Source organism: Plutella xylostella, chromosome 24 (assembly GCF_932276165.1).
Source record: "Plutella xylostella chromosome 24, ilPluXylo3.1, whole genome shotgun sequence".
NCBI lineage: Eukaryota > Metazoa > Arthropoda > Insecta > Lepidoptera > Plutellidae > Plutella > Plutella xylostella.
Window position 1 is genome coordinate 2,772,547 of NC_064004.1, and position 19,555 is coordinate 2,792,101.

General features: G+C 39.8%; 2 protein-coding genes across 5 annotated transcripts in view; one reads left to right on the forward strand and one right to left on the reverse strand.

Annotated features, from left to right (window-relative positions):
- The first annotated feature begins 1,157 nt into the window (after nucleotides 1-1,157).
- LOC105387469 (DNA/RNA-binding protein KIN17) lies at nucleotides 1,158-6,630 on the forward strand. 4 transcript variants are annotated; one of them, XR_007267727.1, is made up of 9 exons: nucleotides 1,158-1,315; nucleotides 1,409-1,794; nucleotides 2,901-3,093; nucleotides 3,413-3,557; nucleotides 3,957-4,119; nucleotides 4,800-4,959; nucleotides 5,293-5,357; nucleotides 5,480-5,903; nucleotides 6,522-6,630. XR_007267727.1 is itself a non-coding variant. In XM_048629970.1 (8 exons), exons 2-8 carry the CDS (start codon nucleotides 1,487-1,489, stop codon nucleotides 6,594-6,596), a joined length of 1,167 nt encoding a protein of 388 aa, XP_048485927.1. In that variant the 5' UTR covers nucleotides 1,158-1,315; nucleotides 1,409-1,486; the 3' UTR covers nucleotides 6,597-6,627. The 4 variants fall into 4 exon arrangements, 2 of the variants coding, with proteins under 2 accessions (XP_048485927.1, XP_048485928.1); XR_007267726.1 differs by having other exon boundaries at nucleotides 5,293-5,903; XM_048629970.1 differs by lacking the exon at nucleotides 5,480-5,903 and having other exon boundaries at nucleotides 5,293-5,415; nucleotides 6,522-6,627.
- Nucleotides 6,631-8,628: 1,998 nt separating this feature from the next.
- Nucleotides 8,629-19,555, reverse strand: part of LOC105394097 (unextended protein) — a 39,816-nt gene continuing 28,889 nt past the window's right edge. The window contains exons 4-13 of the mRNA XM_048629964.1: nucleotides 18,294-18,465; nucleotides 17,636-17,827; nucleotides 14,581-14,724; nucleotides 11,831-11,971; nucleotides 11,149-11,291; nucleotides 10,604-10,730; nucleotides 10,152-10,281; nucleotides 9,539-9,635; nucleotides 9,298-9,357; nucleotides 8,629-8,754 (exon numbers count right to left, since the gene is read on the reverse strand). Coding sequence (XP_048485921.1) covers nucleotides 8,665-8,754; nucleotides 9,298-9,357; nucleotides 9,539-9,635; nucleotides 10,152-10,281; nucleotides 10,604-10,730; nucleotides 11,149-11,291; nucleotides 11,831-11,971; nucleotides 14,581-14,724; nucleotides 17,636-17,827; nucleotides 18,294-18,465 — 1,296 coding nt within the window. The 3' untranslated portion in view covers nucleotides 8,629-8,664. The remainder of the gene's footprint in view (nucleotides 8,755-9,297; nucleotides 9,358-9,538; nucleotides 9,636-10,151; nucleotides 10,282-10,603; nucleotides 10,731-11,148; nucleotides 11,292-11,830; nucleotides 11,972-14,580; nucleotides 14,725-17,635; nucleotides 17,828-18,293; nucleotides 18,466-19,555) is intronic.

Below are 19,555 nucleotides of genomic sequence, written 5' to 3' on the forward strand. Positions count from 1 at the left end.
AATATTAGTCTATGGGTGCATGAGTAAAAAGGAAATCTACTTATGTATCTAGGTAATCAATACGGTGGTTTTGCTTCATGTAAAGAGACCACGGATGTAGCTATTTGTATACATGATGGAATTTTATCAACGAACCCCGTAAACCTAGTAAACAGTATACTGAGACCAAGGAACACTCTACCAGTCATGAGACCTGTGTTGTATTATGGGTATTGTACGGACGGGTACTATATGTATAATTTTTTTTTTAGCCGGCATCTAAAAAAAATGCAGTGCTGTTAACTCCAAGGACTTTGTATATAAGGTAACCAAAACGAATGCAAAGTGAAAATCCAAGGAGTCGGGCAGGGGAGTCAAACGTGTAAAGCAGAGATATCAGTCCAAAAACAAGCCAGATCAAATTATTCACGAAAAACATTAGAAGATACTATTCGATCACGCAAAGAGAAACGAAAAGTGAAAGAAAAATTTAATTAACTGAAAATTTGACGTATACGATTTAAGTTTCATTTTGCGCATTTTCATAATTACGATTTCTGATCGAAAATCAGCTGTTGTGGATTTTAATTAAAAACCAACAATATCAAATAACGGCCACAATAAAATGGTAAGTTTTAATTCTGTTAAAGTCAAGAAATATGTGTGATAGACAAGTATTTTTTTTATATCATTTGATTTGTACATAATTATTAACTTCTTGGAAAGGAACGTAGCTGCCAAATATATAATTAGGGTGACCAGATGTAATAAAAGTAATAAACAAAGTGATACCAGGAAAAAATTAAAAAAAAATGTAGAAAAGTGCCATCTTTTGTGCGTTGCAGGAACTATGGCTGATTTGTTGCTGATAGCACTTTTGTACTAACTGCAAACACCGTGCTTCATACTCAACTACTCAACAGCACTGCATTTTTTTTTGCCGGCATCTAAAAAAAATGCAGTGCTGTTAAGTATGAAGTCATCTATAATCTATGGTTGAAAATCTCCCATTCTCATTATTGAAATAACACGGACTCGCTAAATGAGACGCGCGCTCCACACTCGCACCGCGAACGCCCGCGAAAGCGCGAAAAGAGATGAAGATGAAGTGCACCTATTGTTTACCCACGACGCCACAGAATAATAACTAGTACCAGCCACGCAGCCCACGCCTTAGAATAATTGGTGCTGGCAATTCCGGTATTTTTTTAGAGTTTACCCTCTCTATGGTTGTCTCTGACAATCTGTCATCGTTGCTAAGCTGTCATCTGTCAGATTCTCAAAAACTCCAAAATCCAATGTTTTTATTGTATTTCCCGATTTTTCCGTGTATTAGGTAGGTTTGCCTGGTAAAATTGAATTAAATATTATTCTGAGTTACAAAAACCACACTTTTGGAGAGTATCAAACTTTAACTTTACTATTTCAGCCCAGTTTACGCCGTAAATATCTAAACCCTGCGAGAACCTTCACCACAGTCTTTTAGGCTCCCAAATAACCATCAAACATGGGTGGCAAGGCAGAAAAGGGTACTCCCAAGTACATAGCGAACAAAATCAAGGCTAAAGGCCTGCAGAAGCTGCGATGGTACTGCCAGATGTGTCAGAAACAGTGTCGAGACGAAAATGGCTTCAAATGCCACACCATGTCAGAATCCCACCAAAGGCAGCTCCTACTGTTTGCTGATAATGCCAATAAATACATTGACGAGTTCTCGAAAGAGTTCTCAGACGGATATCTGGAGCTGCTGAAGCGACAGTTTGGGACTAAACGGGTGAACGCTAATAAAGTGTACCAGGATTATATTTCACACAAGTAAGTTGGTTCTTAGTAACTCTTTTTGCTTGTTGTAGTGTCTTAATGTTAACGGCCTTTCTGGTCTGGCTGTAGAAACTGTCCTCCACCACCAAAGATTACATGCTTTAACAGGGTTCCCCTCATCTCGCATAATCTTTATTGACCAAAACTCATTTCGCATAACTCGTATGGTCTAAACTTTTTTGGCCGAACCATCACTTTGCCAAGACTTATGTGGCATAAGGCTCGTTTCGTCTAAAACTCTTTAGGCACAATCTTTAAACACCTAAGTTTCGTTTGCTCAAATTTATGTTCGTCTATACCTATGTATAATCTTGTTTCTCCTAATGTTATCTTAATAAATAATATATTAAGTAGGTATGTAGTAAATGTACAAATTGTGGTATTTTTCTCCTACATCCCGAAAATCACGATATTGAATGATAAAAAAATCGAAAGTTAACGAGCAATATAATTATTACAAACCCCATGAGATCGAAACCTAAAGATAGGTGCGACGACGAGCAAAGCGAGGAGGAGCGTGTTAGGTGCACATGTTCATCAAAACCAAAGCGGAGCGCAGCGAAGCGGAGCGGAGCGTTTTCCAAACAGCGGAAACAATACAAGGCACCAGTTTGCGCTATAGAGAGACGCTCCGTCAAAGTTAAAGCCAAACAAATATTATTACTTTGTATAAACCTATTAATAGGCTATTCAAGATTTGGCCATACCATTATTAGGCTAAACAAGATAATGCGAAATAAGTTTTTACTAATCGAGATTTATGCCATACGATTTTCGGCGAAACGAGACTTTGACCAAACGTTACTATGCAATACGAGATTAGGCAAATAAATCTTAGGCCAAAAAAGGTAGAACCGCTTTAACACGCTGTTGTGTTTTTATCAGATCTTCATTATCAATAGGAGAAAAAACATTTCATTGTATTGAATAGGGACAGAAATACTAAACAGCTTTGGAACGGTTTTACCATTATAATCCTTAATTATCGCCCAGAGTTTAGCCTTTTTTCTCCCAAAATTACTGCTGAAGGGGAGAAAAGCTAAAGCTAGTAGGTACTGAAAGTTAAACAAATAAAAAAAGGTTTCTTATAAAATTTTCAGAGATCACCTCCACATGAATGCAACCCAATGGGAGACGCTCACCGAGTTTGTGAAGTGGCTCGGTCGCGAGGGAAAGTGTGTGGTTGACGAGACGGAGAAGGGTTGGTTTGTGGCGTACATCGACCGGGACCCCGCCACCATCGCCGCACAGGAGGCTAAGGCTAAGAAGGAGAAAATGGATAAGGATGATCAGGTAAGAAGCCCAGCTTCTTTCTTCTTCTTCTTATTTTATCGCAAGCTCATGTAGATAGGTCAGTCAGAATGCATCTGTTGCTGACTGCCCAGGGTGCTTGAAAAGCTTACCAAAATTCTAATATATATTTTTTTTTTGCAATTCATTAAATAATATATATTGTGGACCTTTACCTTGTTCTATAACCAAAACTACTCTAGGTTAGTTGGAACTTTAGATATGCTTTACTTTATGGTCACATCAGGAAAACCAATGATTTCTCTATCTATCATAATCCTGTTCTTCTGTGTCTTTATGTAGTTTGTTTATTCCTTCACAGGAGAGGATGCTAGACTTCATCGCTAAGCAAGTGGAGCGAGGTAAATCATGCGGGCAGCGGGAGGAACCGACCTACTCAGAGCTGAAGAGGGAGGGCAGCCAGGAGCGGCTCAGCCTCAACCTGCAGCTGAAGCGAAAGACTGAAGGTAACTGGGCAGTCACCCTCTAGGTTGTCTTGAAAAAATCCTTTTAAGCAATAAGACCACCAGTTTTGTACTTATGAGTTAGTATAATATGCAAATATGCATTCTCTAATGATATTTTAACAGATATAATTTTGATTAAACTTCACTTTAGCTAGGAATAATTCTATACAGGAATAATCCTGTGACGTTTTTATTTTTACGGTTTTAAAGACGTCCCATATTTTCTCTATCGACTTTATCGTATTAATGAAATGTAATTGATAGACACAGAATTTGCAATAATATTATTTTATGCATACTTTGGAAAAATATGAACTGTCACAGTCTCATCATCGTAGTCGTAACTGAAATAAGATATAAGTAACCTATTTATTTCCTATATATGCAATTTTGTTACAGAAAAGAAGTTGGACCTTCTACCGTCAGCGCTAAAACTGAAAGAGAAACAGAGTGAATCATCTTCTAGCAGCAAAAAGAGCAAGACAGAAGAAGTCAAAAGTAAGCATTCGGCGTTAGACGACATTATCAAAATGGAGGAATCCAAAAAGGAGAGAAATAATAGGTGGGTATTGTGATGGCGATACGGCTCGCAACATCATCATGGGGTGCCAATGACGTAGTCTTATACAGAATAAACTCATGCTAATCTGACTGGCCAATATTAGGGTGCTTACATAGAGAATCGGGTTCCCTGTATCTACCTGCACCGGAAACCTGTGCGAAAGCGCTCATGACATTAAAACATCCGGTAAATGCTCCGTGAGTGAGCGCTTTCTCATAATCAGGTTACCGGTACAGGTAGATACAGGGAACCCGATTCTCTATGTAAGCACCTATAGCCGAAGTTCTTATGTCACAGACATGATAAGAAGGTCTGACTTTTATGCAGTCAGTCAGTTTTATAGTCCTTTCCTTCAAGTTTCCTTCCTAAATGATTGTGCCCATTCAGGGTTCCGTAAAAAAAACTGTCTTTCTGTCTATTAAATGTATGATACTATAGAATAACGAACATTATCGAGTATGGTCATGTGCAGAGAAACCTGACCCCCCTCTCATAGCAACAATGCTTCTGAGAGGGGTCAGATTTCTCTGCCTTATACTGTAATACTACTACTGTACTTGTTATTCTATGATACTTCGAAGCTTTGAAACTATCAGTAATGGTACAGAACCCTTCGTGCGCGTGTTTGACTCGATGTTGACTCATTTTTAACTTATTCCGTCTATTTCTATTTATTCCAGAAAAGACTACTGGCTGACCGAAGGGATAGTTGTGAAAGTGGTGACCAAATCACTCGGTGACAAATTCTACAAGAGAAAAGCGGTGATAGAGAAGGTCATCGACAAATATGGCGCTCAAGTTAAATTGTTAGATGATAATGTTAAGCTGAAGTTGGATCAGGTATGTTTTATTGTGGAAAATATTTATGATAAACTCTCTGTATCGTAAATTGGAAAAAATATTGTATGCATTTTAGCACTGCTTACGATATTGTAGACTGTCGGTAGCCGTTGTAGTGATTAATAAGTGAGTACGGATTTTTCAATTCTCTTCTAGTGCCTCTAGCGGAAACTATCATGAAACTTTTGACAGATATGCAGATGACAAAAGAAAACGTAAACTTGTTTCGTTTATGTAATTTTAAAATTCGAGAAAAAACACCATCTGCAACTCACTGAAATAAAATAATTATTTTTTATTTCCATAAAGTTACAACGCCTGTATTTTCCACAGAACCACATAGAAACCGTCATACCATCACCGGGGCGCGCGGTGCGGTTCGTGAACGGAGCCTACAGGGGACACTGCGGGCTGCTGCGGCACATACACACCGACAGCTACTGCTGCGACGTCGAGGTACGTCCGTGTATAGACACCCTGTATATCACACTCTCCTACAGTTCGTGAACGGAGCCTACAGGGGACACTGCGGGCTGCTGCGGCACATACACACCGACAGCTACTGCTGCGACGTCGAGGTACGTCCGTGTATAGACACCCTGTATATCACACTCTCCTACAGTTCGTGAACGGAGCCTACAGGGGACACTGCGGGCTGCTGCGGCACATACACACCGACAGCTACTGCTGCGACGTCGAGGTACGTCCGTGTATAGACACCCTGTATATCACACTCTCCTACAGTTCGTGAACGGAGCCTACAGGGGACACTGCGGGCTGCTGCGGCACATACACACCGACAGCTACTGCTGCGACGTCGAGGTACGTCCGTGTATAGACACCCTGTATATCACACTCTCCTACAGTTCGTGAACGGAGCCTACAGGGGACACTGCGGGCTGCTGCGGCACATACACACCGACAGCTACTGCTGCGACGTCGAGGTACGTGTATAGTATACAGGGTGTTGCAAAAACCGGATTTCATTTCCGGGCTTAGATATGATTAACATGCTGCACAAGCAGATTTCGGCTTATTATACCCTTTTTGCAACACCCTGTATAATTCCCACTAAGGACACTGTGGGCTCAGACACAGCGCACAGAGACAGCTCCTGCTGCGATGTCGAGGTACGTCGGTAGCACAGATATATACAGAGTGTTGCAAAAAGGCTTTACTAAGCCGAATAGGTTTCGGAGAGGAATCATTTTTCATCACCCCCACCCCTGTCTGTACCTACTCATTTGTGGGTAGAAAATTCTTTTATTAAAAAAAAAAAAAAAATTGAAATGAAAATTTTTTAATTAATATTTTTTATTGCAGTGTCCTTATTTTAAAATATTGACAGTATTATAAAATAATTTTATAACACACACACACACACACACACTCACGCCTTGTACTAATGTACTCCCTTGCTGGGTAGGCAGAGGTGCATTGCTGCACCCACTTTTCGCCAGAGTGTTCTGTTAGTCCCAATGTAATAGGGGGCGGGCCTATTGCCATTTTACGGGCACTATTTTTTTTATAATATATTATTAATGACGTTTTTTTATTTTCAGATATCTGAGGGCCCACTAACAGGACGTCTTATCAAAGGAGTCCAATACGAAGATATAAGCAAGCTCGCCTCGTGATAGTTAAATAATACTACCTACATAATATTTGCAAGTAGGTACTTACCTAAAGTTTAATGATCAATAGAAATAAACTTGTACATAAATTCTGAGGAAGATTATTTTTTCCTTAACTGGTAGTCCTAAAATGAAGTATAGAAAAAAATACAACTTACCAAAATACGACATTACCAAGTTAATGTCAGAAATTAAAACATAAAAAAAATTGCCATAAGTATAAACTTTTTTTGGTTAGCATTAGCACCTGTTTTTGATGCAAAGTTGTCACATACTGGTCGGTCTCTAGAATAGAGAATAGTAGGTACTTTATAGATTTAGCAAAACAAAAACAAAAAACAATTTAATGTAGAGAATTACACAATATTCGGCCTTATCGCTAAAAACAATAGTAAGGTGATACTTCCAGAAAAAACTATATCATTAAAACACATAAAAGTAAGCTCAAATATTTTATTAATGAAATTATTATACTATAATTATGTATCTATTTACTACGTAACAAAACAAGGGTAGGTATACGGTACCTAGTAAAATATTTAAAATGGAAGGTTTTATTTAATATTTCCTGTATAAGTGTATGTGTAGATATAAAATTTGTAATTCAAAATTGTAAACATTAATTAAAATCAATTCATAATAGGTATATTCCAAAATACATAACATTTTTAAGGCACTGGTATTAAGATGTATAAAAAAACATTCAATATTTGTAAAATTACAGCAGACACTTCACATAGCCTTTCAGTATATGAATAGGTAGCAAAGCCCTAGGTATTAAATATTAACTTAATAAAAAAAATGATGTTATTATTATTCTAAGTTTTGCACACATTCACGGGTCGTTTTTTTAACTGGCGACACTAAAAGAAAAAAAGAAATGTAACTATGCATGAATACGGAAAGGCCAGTGAAATGCCATTACTATTAATAAGGCAGCGACGTTAGTACTTAAAGGCTAGTAATAATAAAATTGAAATCCTTCGTCATAATTCGACATTAATAACAAGCAAAAAATAATATACTTAATAATTACTATACTCTTTACCACAATAATTGTAATTGTAAAATATAATAACCAAGCACAAACACTTGTAGTAAAATCTTTCAATTTTAGACGGTATTTTTTGTACCAAAAAAGAATGGTGGAGTATGTAGTAAATTGACCTTGCTAGATCAAAAATAATGAATATTTTTGAAGCTATCGCAATGTTTTAGGTACTTATCTATGTATAGAGGTAAAATTCACACAGTTAAATAAAATACTAGCACAATAAAACATTCATATAGTTGCGATGTTTGGATTCTTTGTTTAAAACTAAATCAAAATCAAAGAAATCTGTTTTAACAGTAATTATTTTGTGTTGTCTACTGTTTTACTCTACATGTGCGATTTCACTGCCATCTATAATTTGATTAACGAATTAAAACTCAAAAAATGCTTTCATTTAAATACTATGACAAAATACTAAAACATACACATTCACGACACTATCTAAGACACTCGGGTGATATAATATAATAGTTACATCCTAGTTTTCTAAGTACTACCAATTCAATTCTTAAAAACATCGTCATTTTGTACGTTAAAATGTACTAAGCTTCTTATAAATTTTGAATAACGCCATTGGAAAATGTGAAAATATTTAGTTCGCAATAGCACCAACAGATGGCGTTGCCAAATTAATTTCCGATATTATCCGCAAGAGGTCGCTAGTTTCAGTGATTGATGTCAAAATTGAGCTGTGTTGTTACTCTCATAGAGATGAGACCAGGTTAAAAGGTTTATTCGGAACAAAAACCGTGAAAATGACTCCTTGTAAATTAGTTTGTATGTATGCATCAGGTTTCATTGTCTTAAAAGGGCCAAGTGCCTTAAGTAACCGACTCAATCAGTCAGTTTATGGTTTTATGCCGTGAGTGACTAACATAGCAAATTCGGCCTTTTAAAGCGGTCTTTACTTGCGTAACTTTAACAGAAAATAAACGAATTATGAACCGACTCCTTATTCTAAGATTTGAAAGCTCAATTTTGACATCTGTCGCTAGGGTTGCCAGGTGGTGGTGGGTTCTACCTCTTAAGCAGCGCTTCCTCCTCAGGGTTGGTGTCGGGAGTCTTGAATGTGGCGTTGGTGATGGGACTGGCTGATGATGGGGTGAACTGGAAATAAAAAAAAAATAAGGGCGCGTTCATATGGCATATTATGTCATTCGTCACTCATGTAGGTAAACACATTGTGTTTTTTGATGAATGAAAACATGACTTTTTATTGAGTTGAAGGTATGCAAAAAAACGAATCGTCAATAACTTAAAAATATCGACTCTAAGTCCCAGTTTCACCATACTCTGTTTGAATATAACATGGGATTAGTCGTTGACTTTCGTCACATCTATCAAGAATTTAATATGGAGATGACGTGTAATTGATGACATTACAATGTAACAGAGGTGATAATGATCTATCAGACTATGGTGAATCTAGGCATAAACCTTTATTTATTACCTTTAGTATCTAGTTTTAGGTTCATCCGGAACCTAGCAGCGTGTAAATATAGGGAAACCATTATTTAGGATAAGCACAATATCAGGGAAACAAATTGAAGCAAAGGAAATAATTCCTTACCGCCGCCGCAGCAAAAAACGTACAATATTTAGTAGGTTTTTGTTTTATAGTTTTAGTAAACGTAGGAACTCAAAACTTACAATTGGTTTAGGGGACTCTGTCTCCAGTTCGAGGGCATCTGTGTCACTGGCACGAAGCAGCTGAAAATAAAAAAATATTGATATAAAATAAATAATTTAATAAAACCACAATACACTCGCGAGCAATGAAAAAGTTCCAGTTACAAAATGTTGACACCAAATGACCCCTATTTAAAAAAACAGGCAATTAAGAACTTGGATGAAATTGACCGGAAATGATCTCAAGCACTAATCGACTCACCTTGTCCACTTCCGGTTCTATCTGCTCGTTGGTCCCGCCCTTGTTCAGCGCTCCTTTCTCCATCAGGGTGGCTCGTTTAGCCGCCAGGTACATGGACCTGAAATAAATAAGGATGCAATGATATTTATGTGATAAACTGATAAACGTTTTATCTACAGTTCGATTCCCATAATTTGAAGACTGTAGAAGCCATTTTATAGGTGTGAGCTAGACGGAGGAGTGGCTTTTTTCGAAGCCTACCTAGTTATGCAGCTCGATCGCTATTCGTCTATTGCGGCAAAAGTGCGCTCTGACACACACACACACACATTATTTGACGGGTGTTCCGTGTTTAGATCGGCTTTTACAGGTTTATAAGGCAATTGACAGCGGTTGAACATACAACGTCAGTTGAACTTAAGTTTCCATAAGCCCAGTTTCACCATACTTTGTTAGATCATTATCACCCCTGTTACATTATAACAACGGATTAGTTTTTGGCTTTTGACACATCTGTCAAGAATTCAATATAGAAATTTTATTTTAGATGATACCTACTTACAATGTACCAGGGCTGTTAATGATTTAACAGACTACAGTGAAACTAGGAATAAGGTCCTTAAATTTAGCGTACCGTTTGACGGTGATGTAGTAGAGCTCGGTGATGGCGCGCACGGAGTAGTCCGGCACGAACGTGTGCCGCAGCATCGAGTCCATGTTCAGGTTCTGCAGCGAGCCCAGCGCCGAGGGGGGCGCCGTCTCCGCTGGGGGAAAGAGGGGGGATGGTTAGTTTCAGTAACAAACACGGGAGACCTGGGACCTGGCGCACGAGACAACCGCGATCATGATTAGTCGTTGGTTGCGGCTTTAGTTGTTAGATTAGCGGTTGTTCCGTGGTGAAAGGCCAGTCGGAGTAGCGTCAAACATTGTTGGTAGTGTATAGCTACTTAATATATTATGAAGATGACCGTACACTGTCAATCATCTTGACTACAATAAATAAAATTAATCTTAAGGCGGTTGTAGGTTAGCAAGCTCAGCTAGCATCAAATTATTATAATTATGTTAAATCTCTCCTCCACTTACCAACTCCAACGTTCTGTATCAGCGCCTGCACTCCGAAGTAGGTGAACGGGCCGGACTCAAAGATGAGGTTCTCGCGGCCCACGGTCACCTCCACGCGCCCCTCCAGGATCAGCACGAAGTAGTCCACCTGCGGAGGTGAGGAGAGATTAGAGTAGATAACTTTGGCCTAGTTTCACCATAGTCTGTTAGATCATTAAAACCCCTGTTACATTGTAATGACATCAATTATACGCCACCTCCATATTATATTCTTGACAGATGTGTCAAAAGTAAACAACGAATCCCTTGTTAAGTACTAACAGAGTATGGTGAACATGGGGCAAACCGTGTTATTCATAAAAAAGTTATTGAACATTTTAGCTAACTGTTTTGTCACTTTCTCCTTTCATAGTAACAATGATTCTGAGAGGGGTCAGATTTATCTGCCTTACACTGTACTAAAAGGTTTTTTTTTACATAGCCATGTTAGTGTCCACTTCTGGTCAAGGGCCTCCCTATGCTTATTAAGGAATAGGAATGATTAATTAAACTGAAGCTATATTTACCGGCTTCCCCTCCTGGAACACGTATATCTTGGGGTCCTTTTTGTCCTCGTCACCCTTAATCTTGATGTGCTGGATGACGTCCTGCTTCAGCAGCCGACGCAGCACCGTCTCCGAGATCAGCTCGGGACGGAAGGGTTCCACGCCTGGGAGAGAGAGAGAGGGAGATAGAAGGTTAGAAAAGAGATGGACAAACGAGCAGGTGAATTTTGGACTGGATTTCTATGAAACATAGACTAGTAGAGAGAATAGTGGAATTAAGGTGGCGTCATCTTAATTCCTTCGTCATCAGAATATACTTTTTGGGACATCTTAAGGACCTTGGGTGAGCTCGAAACAAGCGTTATGTCACGCTTACTTCCATGGTACATATCTGCGGTTCTACGTCGCACTCTAAGGTGCCAGGATCAGCTGCGGCGAAGTCCCATATCAATTTTCATATCCTTTCGGGACACCTAAAGCTCGCAACTCGCAACACGCGCGCCGTCCAGCTCTCTTCTATGCACCATCTGCTAGTAGGAGGGAGAAGTGTACTCACTGGTGCTCATGAACTTTAAGGAGACCAGGATGCGCTGCGGTGACTTCTCATGTCAATCACCATGTCTTCACCGTCAGAATACCCTTTTAAACACGTTCTTCTCTCTCTTACGATACCTCTACAAGTGGGAGGGAGAAGTCTACTCACTGGTGCTCATGAACTGGAAGGTTGCGAGGATCAGCTGCGGAGACAGGTGGACTCGCTGGTGCTGCGGGTGCCCGGCGAAGGCGGCGAAGTCTTGCAGCTTGCGGACCGGGCGGTGCGTGCGGCGCTTGGTACGGTTATCCACTGTTGGGAGGGGCAGGGTTGGTAAATAAATAAATAATAAGTAAATATGTGGAGTGTGTGGAGTGGAGGCCGCGACTAGGCAAACGTAGCGTGGGACGCCCTCCGGCTAGATGGGGTGACGACTTGCGAAAGGTGGCTGGTTATGATTGGATGCGGAAAGCTTAGATCGCATCCAGTGGCGTGCTTTGGGAGAGGCCTACGTCCAGCAGTGGACTGCTATAGGCTGATGATGATGAAATATGTGGGGACATCTCACACACGGCCAGCCAAACTTAAACTACAGAGCCTGTGATATGGGTGACGGCATTTCACACTCGGCCATCCGAATTCAGAATACAGATCCTGTAATATGGGTATCTGATAGCTGATATAGCTACACAAATACATACCTAGATACATTAAGTATTAAATAGATAAACGACAACAAGACACAAGGCAAACACAAATGCTCATCATCATCACACATGTGTTTGCCGTGGGCGGGATTCGAACCCGCCGCCCTGAGCTTCAGAAGCAGCTTCTCTACTACCTTAGCTACGGTGCCGTCTAAGGTTTGCTTTTTCAATAGTCACATAAATGTTATCTGAGGAATAGGTGCCAGTCACTTTCCACAACAGTGAAATCTAACAAGTGGTGAGGAATAATTCTGCTAAAATTATTCCTCACATGTTTTACACCGTTCCAGCAGTAAACAAATAATTGGTCACTTCTATTTATTTACTGTTTTTCACTCCTCGAGCAATGAAAAAAAGCTACGACAAGGGCTCAGCTGATAGACTTGAGCATTGAATTGCATTTAGCAAAATTATTTCATTACCATTTGTTATATAGTTAGATGCTAAATAATAATGCAGTGGTAACTGGTAACGAATAAATGGTTCCAAACCGTTCATTTAGCAATATGTCGCGAGCAATATGACGTCACCTGTAATGGGTGGTCAAACGACCCGTTGTAGTAGTAATAGTATTAGTAGGCAGAACATACCTATTTTAACCTACATATACATATGTAAGTAAATAATATTATGTGTACTCTTTCTGTGCTATTTAATTCACGACGTCATAACTCCTTGAAAGAGATGATGTTTACAGCCATCATAAAAACTTAATTGTTGCTATTATCATTATCAGACAGTGTTACTTTGAAACAGTATAAAGATTCAACTTACAACTAAAAATAAATTATAGCACGCACATCTTAGGTATAAGTACATCCTTTTTAATCCCCGACAGAAATACAGGGGGTATGTTATAAGTTTAACGTGTTTGTGTATCTGTCTGTGGTAGCGTAGCTTTTAAACGGTTAAATGCTACGCTACCACGGAAAACCTCACGAAACATCACGAGGGGGGAGGGGGGGTCTCGTTAGAAATCACGTGTATTAATTTTTTGTCAAAAAGCGCTAAGTACCTATTTCTGAACCGAAATTTTGAACGGCACAAAAATTTTAACAATTTGTAGTAGGTATGACCTAAGTATATTTTTTCTAGTCAAAAATTGCCTTTACATAGACTTCCAAAAAAATACACGTGATCCAGGGGGGGGAGGGGAGGGAGATCTCAAACCTCACCAAATATCACCAGGGGGGAGGGGGGGGGTCAAAAAATGAGAAAAACGACCTCACGTGATTAATGGACGGCCCCAAGCTGATACCCTGGATTAACGCATAGACTACTTTTTATCACGGAATTCCCACGGGGAAACTTTTTAAGGCGGCGCGAATCTCGAAGCTAGTGTAAGTTCTTATAACAGCAACAAATACTCACTGAACACATCCGTCTCGTCCACGATCTCGGCCTGGATCATCTCTTCAATGACGTCCTCGAGAGTCACCAGACCCACGGTCTCGTACACCGGATCCCCGTCGCCCTGCTTCATCATCATCACGACCCCTCAGTCCGTCCCTACTGCTGGGGCACGGGCCTCCAATGACGGAAGGGTATAGGCATAGTCCACCACGCTGGCTTAGTGCGGGTTGGTGGAAACACCACCCTACTATCCTATCCTACTCAGTGTAGGTTTGTTACCACTTCACGTCAAAACGGCTGAACCGATTTTAACGAAATTTGGTATGGAGTAAGCTGATACCCTGGATTAACGCATAGACTACTTTTTATCCCGGAATTCCCACGGGAAAACTTTTTAAGGCGAAGCGAAATTCGCAGCTAGTAACAAATATACTCACTGAACACATCAGTCTCATCCACAATCTCGGCCTGGATCATCTCTTCAATGACGTCCTCCAGAGTCACCAGGCCCACGGTCTCTTAGACCGGGTCCCCGTTACCCTGCTTGATCATCATCACGACCCATCACGTCCCCACTACTGGTGTACGGGTCTCCTCCCAATGAAGGAAGGGTTATAAACCTGCTAGTACACTACGCTGGCCAAGTGCGCGTTGATAGAAACACCATCCTAACTATCCTATCCTACTATAGTAGTAGTTTGTTACCACTTCACGCCAAAACGGCTGAACCGATTTTAACGAAATTTGGTATGGAGTAAGCTGATACCCTGGATTAACGCATAGACAACTTTTTATCCCTGAATTCCCACGGGGAAACTTTTTAAAGCGACGCGAAACTCGCAGATAGTCACAAATACTCACTGAACACATCAGTCTCGTCCACGATCTCGGCCTGGATCATCTCTTCAATGACGTCCTCCAAGGTCACCAGACCCACGGTCTCGTACACCGGGTCCCCGTCGCCCTGCTTGATGCGTTGGACGAACGCCATGTGGCCCTTTTGACCTGTGGGGTGTGACAAATACATAAGTACAGTGCTCCAAAATTCATAATGCGCATAGAAATCTTTGACAGCACGGTTGTTTTAGATTATGTGACACATGATATTGACTCCTATTTCTTTCGAGAAAGGTGCAAAATGCAAGTGTTTTTTTAAGGCTCTTACGATTTAATGATTCGGGTGTGAAGATCTGCATGTGCATTATTAATTTTGGACAAGTGTAATTACCTAGCTACTGACATATAAATCATTTAAAATTTATTAATGAATGAGTAGTTAGGTATTTCAGGAACGCCATGTGGCCCTTTTGACCTGTGGAGTGAGAGGAGGGGGTGAGTGGGGTTGGAGTTGTAAGGGTTTCAGTTGAGGGGTATGGAGATTTCAGTGTAGTAGGTACAGTCAGCTATACAATTATGCTAGTTACTATCTTACTGTCAAACACACTAGACGCATGTTCAAAGAGTGTGTTAGTTTGACAAGGTAAATAATTATTAAATAGGTACGGTCAGCTGCATAAGTAGCTATACACTTCTGTACCTTGTCAAACTGACTAACCGTCAATGTTTCAATTATGATAGGCGGTTTCAGATAGACAAGTTACAAAAGTGTATAGCTACTTATGCAGCTGACTGTACATTAGTTATAATTAACTTAATGGGAGAGAAAAGACTTTTATGGACCAATATGGACTGACCGACCAAGTCAAGGTAGATACTGCCTTAAACATAAAGTACCTATTCTATTCTATTCTCTGTGGGGGTGTAAGTACCTGCACCTGGCTCTCTCGAGTGGAACCTTTGTGCATATCCCCAAGGTCTAAACTGCCTTCCTAAGCTTGGACCATTTCCAACCACGCTGGTCCACTGCGGGTTGGTGGGTTCACATATCTAGATGTGCTAAATCTAGATATGCAGGTTTCCTCACGATGTTTTCCTTCACCGTAAGAGCGATGGTATACATTGTACTTAAGTAAGTTAAAAGAACTCATTGGTACATGTCAGCGCCGGGATTCGAACCCGCATCTCTTGCGTGAGAAGCGGGCGCTTACCCGACTGAGCTACCACCGCTCCTTACCTACCTTACGTACCTAAAGTACTTAACATAAAACATTTGATTTTATTTCTGATCCTCACTGACTTTCAAAGCTATTGACCCTTCGTGGGTATAGATGATAAAATAACAATAACCAACCAACCACACCTAAATTGGCTTACACCTTACACGAAAATTGCATATCTTATGTTAACCTAACTGTGTGTGCATATCGATAATAAACTAGGCACCATACGTTAAGATTTAGGTTTATTTCAGGTTTTAAATTGAATATTTTTATTTCAACGTCAAAATAGTTGAGCCAGTGCCAAGATTTTCTTAAATAACGCGTGCTCTAAATAAGATTAGTTATGTTAGCCGAATGTCATTTTACACTAGTTTTGTAAATATACCTACCTAATACAAAAGTTAACATAGTCTTAAAGGCTGTAATAGCACTTAACTATGGTAGTTAAGAGTAGGCAGTGTACTGCTTGATTTTTTATTTTATTTATTTAATAACTTAAACCTCCAAATACCTTGTAAGTAATGGACCTCCTTCAAAACTGCTATAATTGTCATGCTTGGAAGGCGGGTTGGATATATCAGACAAAACTAACATTTAGTTAAGCAACAGTCAATACCAGAGAGTATCAAATTATTTATGTCGTTTCGATATTGGCAGCCAACGGGATTCGAACCCGGGATCTCGCTTGCAAGTCAGTGTTACCTACTTCATCAGCTTACAATAGGAATTATGACGATTTACGACCTTCTGAAGACTTTCACCAGAAAAGATGCTATAGGTGGCAGAAATAAAACTGTAAAATAATATTTTTTTTACATAATATGGGCTGAAACTCAGAAGCAAAGAGAGATAAACTTTCATCCATCATAAAAATAGACGAACTAAATATTTGCTTTGGCTTATCTCGAGAGATTGGGCCATTTTGATAAATGTCTGGCACTCCGTGGCCATTATAAACGACTCTAATTCTTATTTACGTCGATGTAAAGTTGACATTTGTATGCCAAATATTTAAGATTTAACTTATGATGTTGGCAAACGTTTTTTTTTGCTTTTTCCTGAAGTGTTTGAACTTTTTTATTGAAAATATTCGCGGTATTTAGTTATGATGTGTTAGAATGCAAATTAAATCTATCTCGAAAGAAAATTAAATCTATGACCTCTTGCTCTGACATTATGCTGTCAGAGCAAGAGACAAACAATTTAATTTTCCCTCTGAACACTTGGTCCCACAAATTTTGATTAACTTTGTTGTGCAAACGCCGAACGGATAGGTAACTATAGTAATCATATTAAGTATACTTAACTAAGTAAGTACCTAGACCTACCTATGTAGGTAGAGTGATATATTTTATGGTTCTTTATATAGAATTAGACCAATGATCTAATCCATGGCAGAACAATGCTTCGAGCTGTTACAAATTCCAAACCATCAGTATAACATCTGGCTACCTTAATAGGTAATATTTAGCCATTGATTTATGGACAACAGACAAAAATTACGGCTTTTTAGCTATAAATCCGACTATAATAAAAAAATAATTGTAATCTTGAAATAAGCCGTATGGCATTGCCTATTCAAACACGTGCAAATAAAATATACCTATTGCATCACGGAGACTAAAAAAAATATCTTGAGATGTTGATCAAAGATGGTCAAAACTGCGACTGACGATATTCAAAGTATTCTGACTGACAAAACTGACCCTATAATATTTTTTTTTGTTTTATAGTCTAGCTCTTGTTACCGACACGATAACAAGAATCAAGAATAATTATGACAGTTTTTGGCCTAACCTTCCTTGTGCACTAAACCTACCAACATAATCTCATATATAAATAACAATCCCATTTACCTTCCTTAAACTGCTTGAGCATGACATCCAGAGTGATATCCTCGAACACAAAGTTGCAAGGGTTCTGATAATACTGGCAGAGGGTCCTGAGAGCGGTGTTATCATCAGGGTCCACGAACGCCAGGTCCTTGATGAAGAGAACTGTGATGATGTTGCTGCGGCGACCCTCGTATACTGGTATGCGGGAGAAGCCTGGAAGGGAAAAGGTTTGTTGAGTTAAATAGGTTTGTAGATACTTCTTATATCCTTCTATATTAACTAATCAATTAATATAGAAGGAAATTACTAAAGGAACAAGGTTTAAATAAGGAAGGAGGTTTTTAGAAGCTGAAAATATCCAGGACAGGTTGACAGCACTTTCGAATAGTTCTACTCGCACTCGATTCTATACGTTAGCTCTGTTTTTTTCCGGATCGGGGTGCTGAACATTAAGCAGCGTCGCTCAGTTGTCAAATCTGACGTAACTTGTATGGATCTGACAGACGTTTGACAGGCAAACGACGAAAGCAGCTACATTAGCAATTAATAATCCATAAGCAGGATTATTAATTGCTAATGTAGCTGCTTTCTTTCTCTATTCGGCCTATTACCATAGAACAACGCGGACTCGGGTGTTACTCAATGCGTATGACTGACTTCACAGTCCATTCACACTGACCTGACTTCACAATCTCGGTCATGGTCTCGAAGTCCAGCGTGCTGGTGATGGGCAGCATGAACACGTCCTCGAGGCTCGTCATCACCTCGGCAACGGTCTTCTTGCGCAGGTCGAGCGCGCCCGAGATGATGTTCACCTCCTCCTTGTCGAGATCGTTCACGTGGTTTGTTACCTGGGGGTGTGGGAATGGTAAAGAGGTTGTTTAGCGTGTAGCGATAATAAGGATTGTGTGGGGTAGGTAAGTACGTGAACAGTCATATAGGTACGGTCGAATTTTAAACAAAGAAATTTAATCAGAATTTCTGCCTTCAGAAATGACATCATTGTAGACTTTGCTGCTGAGCAGTCAGTGACTGACAACTCATCTGACAAATCCTTTCCGTACCTCCGAAACACTTTTTTTAGGATTAGGTAACGTGTGCACTTTTCAAAAATAGAAAATTTGTGTACAGCTTGGGACAAACAAACCTGACCCTCTTACCGTGACACTATTATGTTGCAGAATTCAAGTAGGGGCAACAACAACACCTTTACAATGAAATGAAACGTAAGGTTAAGGTTTCCTGTAAGAGATCGCTCTCAGCGATAAGGCCGCCTAGCCTGTTCTAGTCTATCAGTATGTTTTTTTATGTCTGATTTATACACACACACACACACACGCACTCACGCCTTGTACCAATGTACTCCCTTGCGGGGTAGGCAGAGGTTCATTGCTGCACCCACTTTTCGCCAGAGTGTTATGTCAGTCCCAATGTAATAGGGGGCGGGCCTATTGCCATTTTACGGGCACATCCAAGACCTGAGAACAAATATCTGTGTTTAAACAAATATCTGCCCCAGCCGGGAATCGAACCCGGGACCATCGGCTCAGTAGTCAGGGTCGCTAACTGTTATTGATATTGGAACGCAACCAATTATAGTTCCTATTTCTGCCACTGATGGCGCTGTTGTCGTGCTAAGACTTAATTTGAATGAGCTGTCAAATCTGTTCCTTTTTCGTAAGCCGTTATTATTTTTCCAATAAACGAGTTAACTGATTAATTATCTTTAATTACCACAATATCCACCACGAATATTCCTTTATGGTAGCAGAGCGTGGTTGGAACAGTGAAGTGGTACCGAAGTAAAGTGCTGAAAAACTTCAAACCGATAAAATTGTCGTTGCGGTTTTATTTGAGGTTACCGGCCCTGTCGAAATGGGGCAAAACTTATTTAACTTGGAAAAGCTGGTCGGGAGGGAAAACTTCGCAACGTGGAAGTTC

What these genes read in the sequence shown, in the direction of transcription:
- LOC105387469 (XM_048629970.1), top strand. Translation starts at nt 1,487, where the DNA reads ATGGGTGGCAAGGCAGAAAAGGGTACTCCCAAGTACATAGCGAACAAA. An exon ending in CAGGATTATATTTCACACAA is followed by an intron (nt 1,795 to 2,900) that starts GTAAGTTGGTTC and finishes TAAAATTTTCAG; the next exon opens with AGATCACCTCCACATGAATG. An exon ending in TTAAGCTGAAGTTGGATCAG is followed by an intron (nt 4,960 to 5,292) that starts GTATGTTTTATT and finishes TATTTTCCACAG; the next exon opens with AACCACATAGAAACCGTCAT.